This window comes from Diprion similis, chromosome 3, assembly GCF_021155765.1.
Source record: "Diprion similis isolate iyDipSimi1 chromosome 3, iyDipSimi1.1, whole genome shotgun sequence".
NCBI classification, from domain to species: Eukaryota; Metazoa; Arthropoda; class Insecta; order Hymenoptera; family Diprionidae; genus Diprion; species Diprion similis.
In genome coordinates this window covers 6,654,371-6,672,257 of record NC_060107.1, presented here as the reverse complement: position 1 = coordinate 6,672,257, position 17,887 = coordinate 6,654,371, and the positions used below count along the sequence as shown (strand labels likewise).

General features: G+C 33.2%; 3 protein-coding genes across 8 annotated transcripts in view; 1 reads left to right on the top strand and 2 right to left on the bottom strand.

Moving 5' to 3' along the window:
• LOC124404032 (protein phosphatase 1 regulatory subunit 12A) overlaps positions 1 to 6,967 on the top strand; it is a 43,909-nt gene extending 36,942 nt beyond the window's left edge. For 5 of the 6 annotated variants that reach the window (XM_046877841.1, XM_046877840.1, XM_046877839.1 and 2 more), the window contains 3 exons: positions 681 to 1,007; positions 2,768 to 2,863; positions 6,782 to 6,967. In XM_046877841.1, coding sequence (XP_046733797.1) covers positions 681 to 1,007; positions 2,768 to 2,863 — 423 coding nt within the window. In that variant the 3' untranslated portion in view covers positions 6,782 to 6,967. The remainder of the gene's footprint in view (positions 1 to 680; positions 1,008 to 2,767; positions 2,864 to 6,781) is intronic. The other variant, XM_046877838.1, reaches the window with a different exon arrangement.
• Positions 6,968 to 9,040: 2,073 nt separating this feature from the next.
• Positions 9,041 to 14,208, bottom strand: LOC124404035 (glutamyl-tRNA(Gln) amidotransferase subunit B, mitochondrial). Its single transcript, XM_046877845.1, has 10 exons — positions 13,978 to 14,208; positions 13,596 to 13,743; positions 13,393 to 13,506; positions 13,025 to 13,197; positions 12,318 to 12,466; positions 11,994 to 12,229; positions 11,119 to 11,307; positions 10,419 to 10,555; positions 10,225 to 10,348; positions 9,041 to 10,124 (listed from the first exon to the last, which is right to left on the bottom strand). The coding sequence occupies exons 1-10, from the start codon at positions 14,100 to 14,102 to the stop codon at positions 9,906 to 9,908; spliced, it is 1,614 nt and encodes a 537-aa protein (XP_046733801.1). The 5' UTR covers positions 14,103 to 14,208; the 3' UTR covers positions 9,041 to 9,905.
• A 502-nt stretch (positions 14,209 to 14,710) lies between these two features.
• LOC124404041 (protein lin-7 homolog C-like) lies at positions 14,711 to 16,533 on the bottom strand. Its single transcript, XM_046877852.1, has 5 exons — positions 16,268 to 16,533; positions 15,949 to 15,990; positions 15,652 to 15,764; positions 15,184 to 15,429; positions 14,711 to 15,117 (listed from the first exon to the last, which is right to left on the bottom strand). The coding sequence occupies exons 1-5, from the start codon at positions 16,302 to 16,304 to the stop codon at positions 14,953 to 14,955; spliced, it is 603 nt and encodes a 200-aa protein (XP_046733808.1). The 5' UTR covers positions 16,305 to 16,533; the 3' UTR covers positions 14,711 to 14,952.
• Between the last annotated feature and the right edge of the window lie 1,354 nt (positions 16,534 to 17,887).

Genomic DNA, 17,887 nt, shown 5'->3' with positions numbered 1-17,887 from the left:
TTACACAACTTATGGCGGAACATCGTCTGGGTACGGTGGCCTTACGGTACCGTCTCACTCGACAGTTAACTCGTTGAATCTTGCTACACCTATTTCGACTTATAACTACCCCCAAGCTCGATGGTCCATTCATAGAGCTGGAAGTTTCAACCAAGGAAAATCTAGACCAAACTCGAATTCAAATTTCGGGTCAAGAAGTTCTAGCCTACAGAGCTTGGCTGCTTCCGAAGGTTACATTGTAAGAATTTAGTAATGAAAACAAATCATGTACATTACAATAAAGAGCAGAGCACTTGTTTGATGAGTATACTCTGATAGCAGAAACGGTTCCTTTCCAAAAACTTCTTTCATTGCACAACTGTTTTATAGCTCCTCAAAGTAAATTCAGGTAAAACTCACAGTAAGAAAAATTTTGAATTTATCCCAGAGAGCATGAATAGCAAAGAAGGTTTTGGAGGGTACTAGCCTCATCTATTTGTTGGCACTAATTTTTATCTGATCATACCATGGAATATTTATGAAACGTTTTAATAGAATGACGTAATCACAAAACTTCTTTAAAAACTACCAATTTTAGTAACATCCCTTTTCTAGGGTGTATCTACAATTTAAGTGGTTGTATTAATTAAAATAACATACCTGTTTTACACTTCTGACTCATTAATTAATATTTTTTACAGAGCGGAAACGAACGCTCTGGTCGCTCTAGCAGACTTGGCTCAGTATCCTCAGTTTCATCTGACACGCAAAATCCACCACCCACCCGAACCAGAACTCCAACTTCTGAAAATGGTGAACTTGATTATAAGAAACTGTATGAAGAATCGCAAGCCGAAAATGAAAGGCTAAAGGACAAACTACGACGCTCTGATGAACAATTAAAAGAAACCAAAAGTTTATTAGATAAGGCACAAACTGCCCAAACTAAAAACTCTCTCTCTGAAGCTGAGAAGCGTGAGAGGCGAGCTATGGAGCGAAAACTCTCGGAAATGGAAGAGGAACTGAAGGTAAACTTCATATTTAAAGTATTGCGGATAATATCTTCTTCAACTTTTTATTCAGCTTAAAAAATTAAATACGATGTAACGAGTTTTTGGTGAAAAATATTTACTCGTTGTCCGCGAAAGTAATTTGTTTTTGATTTTGGCATTGGCATGGAACTAGATTCAGCAGTTTCAAAGTTTTTTTCACGAGCAAAATACACGCCCCGATTAAGGAATGCTACTACATTCTTACAACTCGGTCTGTGATTTTTTTTAAGCAAAATAATGTGTTCAAATTTTTGCAGTGATTAAGCTAGGCATGTCGTACTTTTTGTTGAAATTGGAATAAGTGCAGGATAAAATCGGGGAGTTTCATGTGAATCTGGTTGTAAAATAGCTATTATATATTTAAATGGAAATCTTTTCTCAGCTTCATCTTGATCACGCATCGTACTTTATTTACTTCGATATTGAAAGTCAATAAAAGCAAGTAAAAACCGCTTCTGCAATTAAGTACAGTCCTCTAGGACTTCTCATTTGTATGTATTATACTACTCATTTCTATAAATGAAATTCCTTATTTTCGTAAATTATACATTAAACATCCGAAAATGTTCAAGATTGAAGAGATAGTATTAATACATGAAATCTCAACAGTACGAGATTACAAAGATACTTGTAACAGGGACAAGGAGACTAGAGAATTATTAAATCAGGTTCCTTTGAAACAATTTTTACACGAGTTACTGATTCTGATCAACACGACCACATTCGTAAATAAAAGAAATTATTGGTAAATACTTTTAGTAAGACCAAAAACAATAATATCATGTTATTTTTTTGCGTTATAACGCTAATATGGTACGAAGAGCAAGCAATATCTTCAGCTCTTTAAAAACTTGTTTGAACTAAAACGAAAAGAAAAAAAGAACCGTTATTAGTTCAACTTTTGTAATTTAGCTCTGATAGTATAATTCCTGTTTCACGAGGTTCCAAATTCATTTTGTAGTACAGGCAGATCAGGATAATTTTGTTTGGGACCTTTTTGCCATTTTTGTATTTCACTTGCGGAAATTGAGACTTTTGTTCGGGTATTTTCAGTTGAGGTGAATCAGTCAATTTTCGAATTTCGATGTGTTTTCAGTACTAACCTGTAGTTATTGCGAAACATGATTTTTAGGCCAGATGGCTGGTATTTTTAATTTTTTTGAATCGCCCTAATGTCATTTCCATGCCTTTAGAATGCGTTGTATTTCTCGTGTAGAGTTTTTTACTTTAAACTCTAGCTTTATGAAATGAAGCACATTTTCCGTTATTGTTTATGCAGCTGAATAAAATAATTAGTCAGGTGCACGTTGAAATTTTTTATCCTGTTTTTGATTATTGTGGATGAGTGCGGCAGAAAACTCCTAGGTTTTGAATATAGAACTATACAGTTTCCCAAAACTTATTGTTGGGCTTCGACGCATTGCTTCTTTCTTTAATTTACCACCTTTTGACGCATCTTATTCTCATCTATTCTTAATATCCATACGTATATGCTTAATTTTCGTTCTGAGAAGAGATATTCTAGTTCCTATAATTATCTCTGGTATATAGACATACGAAGGTCTAAACACGCTTCGATTTGTCAAGTAATAGTAGTAGTAACGATAATAATAACAATAACAGCAATAGAAACAACACACACTAAAAATTGTTTATTTCTAATTTCTTTGTATCATTGTTTGGTTTTGGGGCCTGGACAAACGGAGAATTTGGGCTAACCATTTCACTGTTTACAGCAATTACAAAAGCTCAAAGCTGAAAATGAGAGATTGAAAGCCGAAAATCGGGCACTTACCCGCGTCGTATCCAAACTCACCAATACTACTAAATAGGTAAAGGATATAATGACAGCCTCTGCGTTAACATTATACACATACACATGACATTTACCATATTTATATATTTCATTTGATATTTTATCGTTGATAAATTTTCAACTTGAAACAGAAGCGCTGCATTTGCTTACCTCAGCTCCAAGCTTTATAATCAGTTGGTACATTTTTCTTTTTATTTAATTTATAATATTGCTAGCGCTATACACTTGGATGTAATCTGTACCTTGAAACAAATTATTCCAATTATTCGAGAGAAAGTTTCATTTTGTAATCTTTTCCGTTTCGCACACAGATAATCACATTTCTTACTTCTATCAACGATTTTGAAAATCGATATCAATTGTTCATTCTAACTTCATTTCAATTCTGTAGAATATTCAATCTCTACGTTAAGGGGTCGCTTCAACGTTTCTCCAACTTTGAAGAAGTTTTCAAACTGTTTTGCCTCGATATTTATAGAAACAGCTTTCAAATCACGTGGGGGATCATCGATATTAGAAAACTTCACAAAATGGAGAAAGTTTTTGTTTCTAACATTTTAAAATCTTAGACCATCAGAGCTTGTGAAATTTGAATATTCTATATTATATTACCTTGAGCTGTAAAGTTGAGCTATAAATATCCTTTACTTAAAGGATTATGGAATGTTAATTCTTGCGCTGCATTAGGAGGAAATTTTTAGTGCAATAAATCTCTCATCGGTTCTCCTTGAAATTCCATACGCTTATTCTCAGATTCATAACTGTCAAAAAAAGAAAATAATTTTGGATTCAATCAATACACCTTGATTTGAAGAATTAAATCTTTGAAATAACTGCAGAAAAATCGGTAATGTTCAATACATTTGAACGCTTATGAAAATTGCCCGAAGCTTCCAATTAGGTATCACTTTTTTTGAAATTGGGGTCACTATGCATCTGTGATGAAGCATGCAATAATTTAAGTTGATCCAGTGAGTTTTTATAAAAAGATATTCATGGATAACCTGCTGTTTTTGCTCTATAATATAGACTATTCGAATACCAAAGCCCATCACACTCTGAACAATAGTTTAGGATTTGGATATTTCAGTTTCCAGTAAGCATAAGAAAAAAAAAAAAAAGAAATGGAATTTTCCAAACCAGAGAAACGTGTCAACCCCTTAACATACATTTTCTAGTTATGAAATTGCAATTTTTCAAAATTTAATTATACATTAATTTGTTACCGAACGTTGGTGATTTTTTTTATTGTCTAATTATAGCTATATTATTTTTATTACTGAATTAGTTATCAAGAAGCGATTCTTCCCAAATATTTTATTAATTGTAATCAATGTTATCTTAAATTCAGATTTCGGTGTATCTTTGCAAGTATTATGTATTAATTCAGATTTGAAGTAAGAAGTGTTTTTAAAATGAAAAACCAAACTTATTGTGCTTGCAATCATAGTTACTCTTTATCTAGTTTGAAATTTCAAACATCCCTTTATGAAAATCAATTGCATGCATGATTTTGCTCGCTGTTGTGTTTTTGCTTTGTTCAGGTGCTGGTGCATTAAGTGTATGTCAAACCTTTCTGTTTTATCAACAAATACAACAAAACAGAAATCTCCCCTTTCCTCTTCTGAATGATAAAATCGCCTGAAAGTTTGGAAATTGATGAGATTTATAACCATGCTTGTGTAGTAACTAAGAGAAATTTATAGATATACCTGTTCATCCAATTGTTTCAATTGAGGGAATTCCACCCACTGTGATGAATGACCAAAAAAATTGTATTCACGCAAATTTTTTTTGCGATTTCAGTATGCAGTTCCATGTATCGTTGTCGCTGTGTCCGAGTTTAAGCATTATGGAAATGCCAAAAAAACGTTCGAATTTGCAAACGGGCACAGTGGTTGCCCTCCTCAAACAAATGCACATTTTCTCCTGCTAATATTTAACAGGATTAATTTTCAAAAGAATTTCTGAAATATCGCACTTAGTACTACTTGAATTGTTTATTAACTTTTGCCTGGACCATTTATTTCTTTCAGAGATAATATATCAGTGAACGTTAGGCAATTCGTTTTTTTGCGTAAGACTACCAGATATATATTCTATAACTTACATACAGGTAAATTTCACGAGATAAATACTTAGCTCACCGAAATTCACTTGTATTTGCATTCATTTATACATATGGTGAAACAAAGCAAAGAAGATTGCCTATGGGTCACGCCTTATATATGGGTTTTACAACGATTATAATCTTTTGCAGAGTTATATAGTGCGACGTAGTATTATGTTAAAAATTGGTAATTTGTATTATACTGGAAATTATTAGTGCGATGTGGACAATCTATAAATAGGAGTGTGAAGTGCATGTATCATAAACTCGGATGGTTACTGCAGTACCAGTATTTTGCTCACAAATGACTATAAAATTTCAATGCTGCAAAAAAATATGATCGTACAGACCGTATTGACTATTAAGATATGTCTCATTTTCAATGATTTGCGGGTGCTTAATTCCTAATAGAATAATAAGATAATCGAATACCGTTGATTTCATAATCAAAGAAACGAATATCTAATACTATAATACGGCCAGTTTATATTTTGACAATTATTGTCACAGGATCACGATTTCATTATATACTTTACATACATTCTTTCGATTTAAAATTATAGCAATCTAATTTTGAATATGTCCGACTTTTGAACTAATCCAATTCAGTATTATAGAATAGTTTACTCAGCCCAACCATTTGAAGATTTATTTACTGTTGTGAGAGTTTAATTTTATTTTGAAAGTGCTTCAGTGAAAAGAGGAAAGATAGGCAATTCGACACGTACCATATATCTATGTAACATGCTTGTCAGATCAATCCCATGTAATAGCTGTAGAATTACAGAGAAACGGGAGAATTGCAACACTTCGAATTAAAGTTCACAAAAAATTCCTATGCTCAAGCTACGTAAATCTCTGGAAACCAAACGATTCTCTGCCATCGCTAAGATTCACAAGTAATAATTGAGTGTCTCCTGAAATGAAAATATTAATTTTCAGAGTTTAGTATGTAATTAGCAGACGAGTTAAATAGACGATCTCAATCAGTAGTAGTTTGAAAAAAAAATCTTATCTGCCACTATCAAACTTGTATTTGCTGGAACTACATTTCTATTGTATTATACGGAAAATATCAAAAACTTGATAAGCACAGAAATGAACTCATCGGGATGCTACGTCAATTATTTCATCATAAAAAAAAAAAAAAATAAAAAAAAAACAGGATTGCAACTGTTACAAAGTCGCTGAAATTAATAATGCAAAAGATGCTGCAGCAAAAGTGCATGAATCTTAGTCACTTGTCGGAATAGTTGATTCTATTTATATCTTACATATCATTTTTGATTTTCTCAGGTCCTAATGAGTAGGAAATAGCTCGTAGTAATAGATTCTCAAATACTTGCACTTGCAACATTACAATATAATTGTCAGTTAACTAGTTAGTTATAATGTTAGATTATTATTTTAAAAAAAAGTTTATAAATCTACAGAGCAAGCATTATTGATTCACCATATATTAACTACTAACCGTTGACTGAAAATATATAAACATGCACTTGCTGACTTGTTTGATAGGATTGTAATATAAATTGAGTTGGTAATTGCAATTGCCCACCCTCTTTTCACTTGTTGAAAACTCCATACACGGAGCATGATATGGTGGTCGTACTGTTACCTATATCTTCAGCCAATGTATTAACTATAATTTTCCTGCAAGTTGATGACTTATTTCAAATACACTGCTAGTATATTCTGATATTTGTTGAATAATCATTTAATATTCGCAGTGTTCATGTGGTGTTTTTCAAGTTCCTACGTATATCGTGGCCATGATGTATATAAATAATAAAGCGTATTAATGTTTTGTTAAACGATTTTCAGATGATGGAGTACATGAAATGTGAAAATCAGAGGCTAAAAGACGAAAACGGTGCCTTGATTAGGGTGATCAGTAAGCTGTCCAAGTGAATTCACACAAAAAAATATAAAAAAAAAACCATAACTTTTTAATATCTAAGTAGCATTATTATACAATTAATAATTACTTCAAGTATACAGCATTATTATGATCTATTATATTGTAATATTAAATACGGATTGATGTTTGTGTTAGTAACTTAATTTATTCAAACGAAATCAGTTAAGTTCGTGGCTTTGGCGGATTTTGACAGAAAAAAAATGAGGCCACTTTTTTTGTTCCTCCGACTGTGAATATTTAAATTGACAGACCCCACGTTCTTTATAAGGTTCAAACTTTTAAGTAAATATCCTACAAAAAATTATATTGACAGTGTATTTTTACCAATATATCTAAACTTCGTATCGTAATTGAATGAAATCGTGCAACCGAAATTCATATTTCTCGAACTATTCGTGTGCGGGATCTTCATTGTTGAGATATTTTTTCCTTGAAAGCCATATTTTTTAATATTCTTAAGACTTTTCGCACCAATTACTTCCACACATGCAATATGATATTCAATGTCGTAATAGAGGTACGTGTATATTGCATAAACATTACTGATATATTCTTACAATCCGTATTAAACAAAATATACTGTGCAGCAAGTTCCATTTTATCAAGATTTTGATATTACGTAGTATCTACATCTACTGCCAGTGCACCTTTTTGCTCGTTATATGCAGATTTCTGCTGTGTGTTATGAACATACAATTTTATACAGAAAATGGCTAATCTCAGGCCAACCGTGTGAAGATTTTTTTCGCTAGATTAAGAAAAACTTCATTTTGTAGGTCACTTTTTACTGGGTGTTTCAAGTATTAAATGAGAGTTAATTTGTGTACGAAACCTTTCATAATTGATATAGAATCAAGGAAATGATACTCGACTTGCTAGTTCATCAACTTGAGATTCTAATCTTACAAATCATAATATTCATTATTTAAAATTACACCTCATCGATTTTCATGCAAACTAATGTTAAAAATATATACAGATACTTATTCATTTTGATATCATGACATTTCACGGTAGCTCGTCAATTATACCCATATGAACAAGAACCAGACAAGTAACAGAAAACCAATGAAAATTTCTATGCTACTTCTCATGCACGGACTTATAATAATTTATTAGTAGATCTAGAACTTTTGAGTATGACGATTAACAATCTACGGTTGATATTGGGTCAGTGGTACAAATCTAACAAAGAAAATTGTATGCATGGGAGAGAGAACGACTTTAGAGCACTAAAAATGTGTGCGGTAGAACAAGTCAGGGATTGCAACATGAACGCAAGAGCAAACTATTCTGCCAATGATGTGGCACCAGCTTTTTCCTGCTTGTAAACTTTCAGCCATCTGTCGAAATTTTTGCTCTGTCTCCCGTACAGTTTGATATGTCAGGTTCCCATGAATTGGCCCAGTATATCTATTTCTAGTGACATTATTGTAAACAATTGTAAAAATTGAACGAGTGTAGTTGTTTCTAACAAGGTTTGTTATATAATAACGTATTGTAGTATAACCGATTAGGAATTACTAGTTAAAAGTCCAATTACGTCATTGTACTGTATTATAGTAATTAATATGTGCTTATTGTACTATATTGTTTTAAAGTATTCGGGCCGAGTTGTATGCTAGGTTCCTTGTAAATTCGAAGCAGCATAACTTGAGTCCATAACTGTATAGCCTTTATAAAAAAAAAAAAATAATAACAGAGTTTACTGTATGCAGATATATCATTTGTCAAAATTTCACAACTTTCAATGACAATTATACATAAAAGCTTCGGATATACTACGCTTGCATAAATCAGTATACACGATTTATTAAAAAAAGAAAATCTTGTTTCTAACAAGCACAGTGATTAGCGTTTATTAAATTGTAATGCGAATATCTACATATTTATTTATTCGATTGCAAGTAGTTATACTTGATCTTAATACACAGATATTGGTAAATACTATTCTTGATTGAGTGAAAAAATGAAAAATTTTACCAGAGCAAAACTTATGCCTAAATATTGACAGTGGTTGAAACGAAAACGTTTATATGACTGAAATCAGATGCAATTCAATTCCCTATTATAATGACTAATGATTCATGTTGAAAAAAATAAATAAATAACAGACACGACAATTCAAAGATTCGTAATGAAATCCTTTTTGTCACATTATGATTATTTGATTAGCCTGCGATCTTTAGATTAGGTTGTGTATTGTTGTGCTTATTCAGAATTACCTTCAGGACTGTTGTGATTTAATGAAAATGATTATCTGCTTACAATTTACCAAATCTTGTGTAATTTTAGCACACAGCTCCCAGACATGTTTTGTGGAAATATAGACAGACGATCCTGTCCCACCCATCTGTACATATTTTGTTTCGTTTTACTATTTCAACTACTAAAACTATACACGAACGTTTTGCGAGCAACAATATAACTACACAGGGAGACTGAATTTTCTAGTCTCCAAAATTACCACAATGTACCACAAACATATATTTATTTCCTACATGATTTTGTACTTCTAATGAATAATGCAATTAAAATTTCAACATGTCTTTTATATTTCCGATGTTTTTAACGTGAACACTATTTAAATATATTGCAATAGAAATCAATATCGTCTCGATATAATTCATTGTGATTCTCCAAATTATTCCTCATGAAACTACTGTTCCTTAGTCCAGGAATTTAAGACGAAAAAATCTTCAATGTATTCTAGCTTGTTCAAAAAGTGTTAAGAAAGAGCAGTTTAAAAGTTTTAGAGCGGCTAGTCCTGTTAAAGTCCAGTGTTTCCCACGAGAAGGACTATCCACATATAAGGCCTAAAGGTCAAGAATCAAAGGTCCGTCTCTCAATTATTGTAAATGTCTCATGTCTTCATTCTCACGTTCAGTCACTCACTTCTTATTACCCTAAATCGATGAATAAACTTTTACGACTTTTCTTGCATAGCAACGTAATTATTTTATTTGAAAAGTTGTTTAAAAAGACCTAAAACTCAGCAAAGACAAGAAAAATTCAACTAACATTGTCTTAATCATCTAACAGTTTTTTTAATATATTTACAACAATGGCCATATCAGCACGATTTTTAGTTTCCATGGCTACAGCACCCACTAGAGCTCTGAAAACTTTTGTCTTTCCAGCTTTATATTTTTTTACAGCATCAGCTCGCTGCAGTAGTACATTTTCGCATATTTGAGTTAATTGCTCCTCATCTGTGATCTGCGTCCAATTATTTTTGTCAACAATCTAAAAACAAATAACATAATTTAAAAAAGTAAAATCTCACACACGTATTCAATCATCAATACAAAGTGTCCATGTATAGCTACACCGAAATGAAATATACTTGTTTCGGAGTCATCGACGAATCAGTTATGTACTCTTCCAGTACGTTTTCGGCAGTATTTAAATTGATTGTTCTATTTTGTATCATGTCCACCAATTCACCAATATGTTCTGCATTCAAAATACTAGAAGATAAATTAGTTGATAAAAGAATTTATTATCTCATTTAGTAATAGTTTTACTGTGCTTCCATACCAAGTATCCAGTTCTATTGCTTTTCTGTTCACCACAGTTAACAACTGGTTGATCAATATGTTTGATATAAGCTTGGGTTTCCGTTTGCTGTCTTCTTTGTTAACGGCTTCGAAGATATTCAGCAAATTGCTTTCATTCTGAAAAAGTTTCACATTGGCACTAATGTATTCATTTGTAAATAACTAACAAGGTTTACATTAAATGAGGTTGAGAAGCTGTTACTTAAAGACGAAGAAGACTACTAGCATTGCTTTTATAATATAGGGATTCTCTTTGCAATTGAAATGTAAATGAATTTGGTTCACTGTGGCCACATCTTTAACCATCTATTGGAGATGTGCTTTTTTTTTGTGGACACCGTCGTCCATTGTATAAGAATTCTCAAAAGCCAAAAAATTACCTCCCTAGCCATTTAGGTACTTATTTTGAGAATTCTTTTTGATCTTCTAACAGTTGGATTAAGAAAATATTTAGCAATTTTATAATTACAAATTGATTAAGAATAAGAGATCGAGTCCAGTGATCATTCAGCAGAAAATCATACTTCCCAGTGAAAATCCTGACTTAGTTCTTCCCAAAACTACAATTCAACAAAAAGAAATCGTTTGCTTTTGAATATTTGGTGGAATAATTGGAATTTCCTTTAATATCCCTATAATTGGCAGTAGCCTTGTGGATAGCATAAATAATTCGAACTTACAGTAAGTATAGTGGCAGCAGTTGAGTCGACTCCAAAATTATTTTTGAGTTTGTATCGTGTTTCCTCTGGAAGCTCGGGAAGGCTTTCTTGTAGAAGTGGAACATCAACTAATCCATACTTATTTTCTATTTCTTTACTGACGTGCACGTGTAATGGAGGAAGATTTGGTTCTGGCATGTAACGATAATCCTGTAATGTCACTCAAATTTTTTCTACATGAATCTATAATGAATCTTATTCTATCCTTCAGAACTGTACCACACGAAAATAATCTGATGTAGCATGCATACAAGGTATAATTAAACTAGAAACTGAAATTAAACTTTATAGGTGCAGGCACCGAAAAGATTTCAAGGTATAATGTACAAATTTTAATATGAATTCGACGTATTGTAATTTATGAGGAAACTGTTCTTGTATTGAAAAGTCATCAGACAACGTCAAAAATACAAAAAAGGCAAAGTGCTGATGTTATTGAAAATATTATGCTACAAACCAGGAGCTGTGATCACAATCCGTTATGTATAAAGGTCTTTGAAAATAGATTTTTAACGATAGCGTCACATATGAATAGAATTTTGACAGTGTGTTTACAACAACCTAACGAACATTTTTTATCCACGATACTCATTGTGGAGTTTGTGCTCTTTGTTTCTGTTCTTTATGATATTAAGCTGGCCACAAGATGTGCCAGAGAATGTTATGTCTAATCAAATGTAGTAGCATCAACCCGTAGAAATGAGTATGCAAATTATAATAGTCAGAAGACAGGATCGCCATGTCCGATAAATGTGAAAAGATTTTCAACCGCTGTAATAAAATTGCACAACACACTCTCACAAAAATAGTATATTTTCAAAGCGTGCAGTCTATACCTGCTTTTCCTCTTTATCTCGCATTGGAACTGTTTTGCGAACTTCCATGTCCCATGACCTTGTTTCATTAATAATGGAACCACCATTCTCGATTTCTTTAATTTGTCTGTCAATTTCAAACTTTATAGCAGCTGCCACTGACCTAATACTTCCAATATTCTTGACTTCTGTTCGGATGCCTAATTTTTCTCCTGGGCGATTCACAGAGATGTTGGCATCAACTCGAAGGGCACCCTCTGAATTTAAGATTTTCAAATCTTTAATTATTATGCGTAATGATAATACCTTTTCGTTGTTGACCTTTATTTTTTCATACCACTTTACCTTCCATTTTACAGGAGCACGTACCCAATCTTTTCAGAATGAGTACGATCTCTTTGACTAGCGCAGCAGCCTCTTCGCCATCTGATAAATCCGGCTCGAATACCAATTCCATTAATGGTATCCCTGCTCGATTAAGATCGACTAAACTTCTGTTATTGTTGATCATGAAATAAAAATTGAATCCGTAAGTGTCTGATAATATCTTTCAAGTTGATCATAGTCTAAGACACAGTAAAGAATTTGAGTATTCGACCCAAAAGTGTAATTCATAATCGAAATTAGAATTAAACTTCAGAAGGCAATAAATTTGAATTTTCGAGTTTTGTTTAAACCTGGGTAAACATAACAAGCACATCCAAGATTTGATGTGGGTATAGATTTTCAGAATTTTAGCTTTTTGTACTACAACTATTGGACAGAGTAGAGTACACACGTGAAAATTAGAAGTGTACTCTGCAGTGCATCGCGTAAGATACAGATTGATTTGAAGCGGCCTAAACTGATGAGCTTCATGAAATTATCAATATATTACGATAAGGGCACTTGATTTCCAAACTTATCTTACGTAACACAGTGAAAAAACGAAAATTGCAAATAAATCAGTGAAAAAATACATAATTACTAGCGAACAAAACGTTCACAATAATTAATAGTAATGTAATTGTAGCAACAGTTACAGCACATAGGTATTGAATCTCTGACAGCACCTTTTTGCTGCTAAATCGTGTAAACTTTTGCCACTGTCTTGTTCCAATTGCAGTTGCTTGATTTTAGAAACTTTCTTATACGGCTGTGGATGAATACCCGGTGTATATACTTGGAAATTTAGTTCCCCATCAATAGCCAAGGCTTGGCGTTGCTGAGTTATTTGATATCCTGCCTGTAAATATTATCATTTCACTTCAAAGTAATTTAATATTAGCTGCCTGGAAGATTAATTCATCATTGACAATATGCTCAACCACACTGACACACTAATTTCATCGATGAGTAAGAATTTAAAAATGAAGTTACCTAAATTTAAACAGTGGGTTCTATAAAGTTCAAAATCAGAACGACTTTCTAGTTAACTTACTGGCAAATCTGCGTAGAAATAATGTTTCCTATCGAACAATGATACTTCGTTTACTTTGCAGGATAGTGCCAGAGCAGTTAGTATTCCTGCTTCCACACATCTCTTATTCAGTACCTAAAAATCATTCGATCAAATTTATAAAACAATAGCCTGCAAAGAGCAGACGAAGTACGACAATTTCATTCGTCAGTCATTATCCTTACAGGAAGTGTTCCTGGTGTAGCACAATCGAAAAATGAAACGTTATTGTTTACTGCAGAACCGTACGTGGTGCTCGAACCAGAAAATAACTTTGAATTCGATTGAATTTGGGCATGAATTTCGAGTCCAACAACACTGCGCCATTTTTTCCTAAAAAATTTATTGGCATCAAGGGATATTTTGAAACGAGCAAATGGAAATTATTTAGAACATTCCTGACGTATTCATTGACATCAAGTAAAATTGATTTTTGTTTTGCATGAATACTACACTGTTGTGGAGCTATTTGTTAATTGTTATGAAATGGATTTTGTACAACTTTAAAGAAAATGAAAATTAAGTAAAAAGAATTTGAATAACTTTATAAATCCTGCTTGTCGTTACTTTGTTTCAACTCGAGACTTTGCTTCTGTGCCAAAACAATGTTTCAACATCCGGAGATAATAAGGCTTGTTCTCGCGCCATCGTTTAATGCAGGGATTAATTTTTGAACAGTTCGTGTAATTCATTGGTTATTGTAAATAAATTTTCACTATTTTTACAAGCTCTCAGTTACTCGTGTCGGCTGTGTCGTATGTATTGCACATAAAACATAACCTCATTCCACAATCAGGTATACACCGTACACTGATCGTCACAGCTGACCACCACTACGGATAAGTTAAACCCATCTATATATTCCTATGTATTGAACACGTGCGCTTTGCGCAGCGCTAATTCGTTGCTCGCAGCGACTTTAGACTTGCAATCGATTCCACTCGCAAAATTACGTTAATTTTTAACGCAAAAAAACCCTTGATTTGTTTCGCTATTTTACAAGCAAAAAATTTTCATCTCTGAGAATTGATTCAATGGATCTTGTTGAGACTAATTGGACCACGAAGAAGCCAAACAAGACGTCTAAGACATCGTAGAATCAATAGTTCAGGAAATACGAAGGAATTTTTTCGTTATTTGACTGTCACTTCTGCGATTTTGAAATTTGGGGATATTACAAAACGTCTACTTCTAACATTACTCGAGACAATTACAAAGTGCTTAGTTTTTCAAGACAAGTTCACTTTCGGAAATTCCTTTCAACTTCGAAACTTAAGGTTTAGAGAATTTGCCCGTACACTTATGATTGGATTAAATTATATTTTGAATCAGTTCTAAATGGCTCATTAGAAAATACTGATAATGGTCCTACTAGAAATGGTTATACAGAAACTATTTCTAGGTGATGAATTACAAGATAATTAAGCCAGATATTGATTCGTTGCTTAAAATTATAATAATTAATATAAATAACATTACATTTTATCTATATGAGTTACTCATAAATTCTAAATATGTAGTGATAAAAATAATCGTTTTAGTCTATTGCACACGCTGACGCCTACGTGCAGTTTGGTGCGCGTGTTTGTCAAACCGTAATTCCATTTCCTCCAAAAGACGAGGTGTATAGCGAACAACTAACTTCACCGAGTTTTGAGCTTGTTTCAGAGATTCCACAGCTGTCTCGTGATTCTCGCCTTCAATACACTAGAGAAAATGCGAGAAAAATTTATTTACACTATCCCATATTATTGTTACATTCACATTACTTACCACGCCATTAACAGAAAGTAGCTGGTCACCACGTTTTAAACCACCGTGTCTGTCGGCCACACCCCCTGGAATAATTCGAGATATATATACAGGCGAGTTTTGCTCTTTTCCTCCCATCACGTTAAATCCAAGACCTTCCTCTGTTTTCGGCAATTCGACAACTCGTGGATGGGCATGTCCTTCACTTGCAGCAAACGCAGCGACAGTTGCCTTAGCTGTGGCGGAAGCTCGCACATCTTGAGAACCCTGTACAACAAATTCCACATGCCTTTATATCAAAGGTGGTTGGAGTGGTTTTTCAACAGCATACTTCCAATAATGACGAAGTCTCAAAAACTCATGAATGGCGTATGTGAGGCACCAAATCAAGCAAATATTTAGATTCATATGAATGTTCTCCAAAACTTTGGTTCAGAGAAAAATTGATTACTTTATGAAAAAGATAAACTTGCTTATTATTATTAATACCTGAATGTCGACAGTCTCATAAACGTGTTCATAGACTTCTCTCACTGCATTGAGAAAGTCGCTTTGAAGTACCTTCTGTAGCGCTGCTAACTTGGTAGCTGGTACTTCACCACCTGAAATAAGTCAGCATTGTTGGTTAATTAATTCAAGATAAACTTGATTGAAACTTAAGTACATTGCTCTATGGTTCTATTTTTAAGAACTTTATACAAACTATTTCAATTTGCAATAGAGTAACATGTATTTATTTCGGTAAAAACATAAGTAATTTAAAATAAATGTCAGTCATCAACTTACTCTTTTGTAGTTTGTCGAGGAGTTCGATCGATCTTTTAACATCTATAAGAACAAAAATAAACATAAGTCAGTACCAGTATGAAAAATAGTAATGTTTAGTACATTCTAGCAACTAATAATTAATAAACAAATGAATCGAAGTACCAGATTATGTATTTCTTATTCTAAAATGACCTGGTCGATGGATTTACAGTTACATGCTGAATCCAATTACTAATCACACTCAGAAGCGTACCTAAGAATTGAAAAATCTACGATGTTTGCACGAAAAACTGACAGTACTCCAAACTGAGTGAATGGGACCAATAAGTTAACTTACCCCTGGCTAATGTGAGAGGTTCCCCAATCGTTGCCATCGTTCTTAAGCGAGATCACAAATATTTCGAATGCGATAATTACTATCTTCGTTCTCCGTAAAGATCAGGAAGTTATTTTTTTCTCAACTTTCACCAACAATGTTCCTGCTCCATCAATGTCTCTGCTGGGTGTATTCCAAATTCCACAACAATAATTATCGAACACCGTCGAATACAGACAATTCCAACGCTTTTGACAATGGCCGATAGGTAGAGCTCCGAGTCAAATAGCCTTTGGCTGGATTTTCACCGACGGCTGAATGACACGACGACAAATTGACGCGGCAGTGCTACACCGTCGACGGCAAAAAAAACACGCTCATGAAAATGGGTACCGACGCAACGGTGAAATTATAAAATGCCGCGCGTCGAAGTCCACGTGATTAGGTCAGTTGATCTCAATTAAAATTTTGTTCGAAAAATTTAAAAATCTATGATTTTTAATTGGAAGTGTGAAAAAATGTAGAAAATGAAGAAGCGAGATGAAATAGCTGTTTGAGGTATAAGAAAATAATCTAATTCATACTCATTATTTTACAACCGTAATACATGTAATGCATTGAAATGAATCAACTAGTGAGATCTATTTTCATTATTGTTTATAGTTCAGAAGAAAGGCCCTGGACACACTACAATATTTTCAATACGGACTGTACTGCACTGTGTGCGGCGATAAACGTATGAAAAGGCATCTTAATTATGCACTAGTGCACGATTCTGATATAATGAAAATGAATTAGATCATTTTCTTGACTTGAAAAGCTGATACTGTTTTCTTCATTTTCTCCGTTTGTTCACACTTCCAATTCACAAACTTAGATTTTTTAAATCTTACGATAAAAAAGCCACCAAGAGCCACTGACTCAACACGTAATGTCCCGCTGCAGTGGTCGTAACGAAATAAATCATAAATATATTAACAAATAGTGTTGTTGCGGCAAGAATAATTGAGAATAAAATTGACCGCAAAATTTTCATTGATTATCATTTTACAAACACTTTTCCATACGCGACGAATAAACCAATCGTATCATTTTTACACAATAATATTCAAATACTTAACTAATGCTTCGGAATTCCTTGAGATGCATCGGAAATATGCATTGAAGCGATTCCAACGTAAATTTAGTTACCAACATCGAAATCCATTTCAGCTACAATCCTCGTAATTGTCAACAAACCCTTGACAATTTTTGCAACACTCGAATTGGGATGTGCCATAAAAAATCATAGCACAAATCGCCTTACATGTTAGTGGCAAAAAGTTTTATTGGGAAGACGAGAGGTTTGATCAGCTGGAACAGACAAAGGATATGATTTGCTGGAAGAGTCAAAAAGTTTGATTAGCTGAAACAGTTGAAAAGTTTGGTCAACTGAAACAGACAAAAGGTTTGGTTAGCTGAAACAGACAAAAACTATGTCGAGTCCTACATCAACATTCGTAAAAACATTCTTCTACTCTATTATTTCTATGATTGGAGAATAAGTTACAAATATTTTGAATCAAAATCCATTTTGTACCTGGAATTATTGATATGAATATTTTGTTCGAGTAAAGACTAAATATTTCTGAGTATATTTAA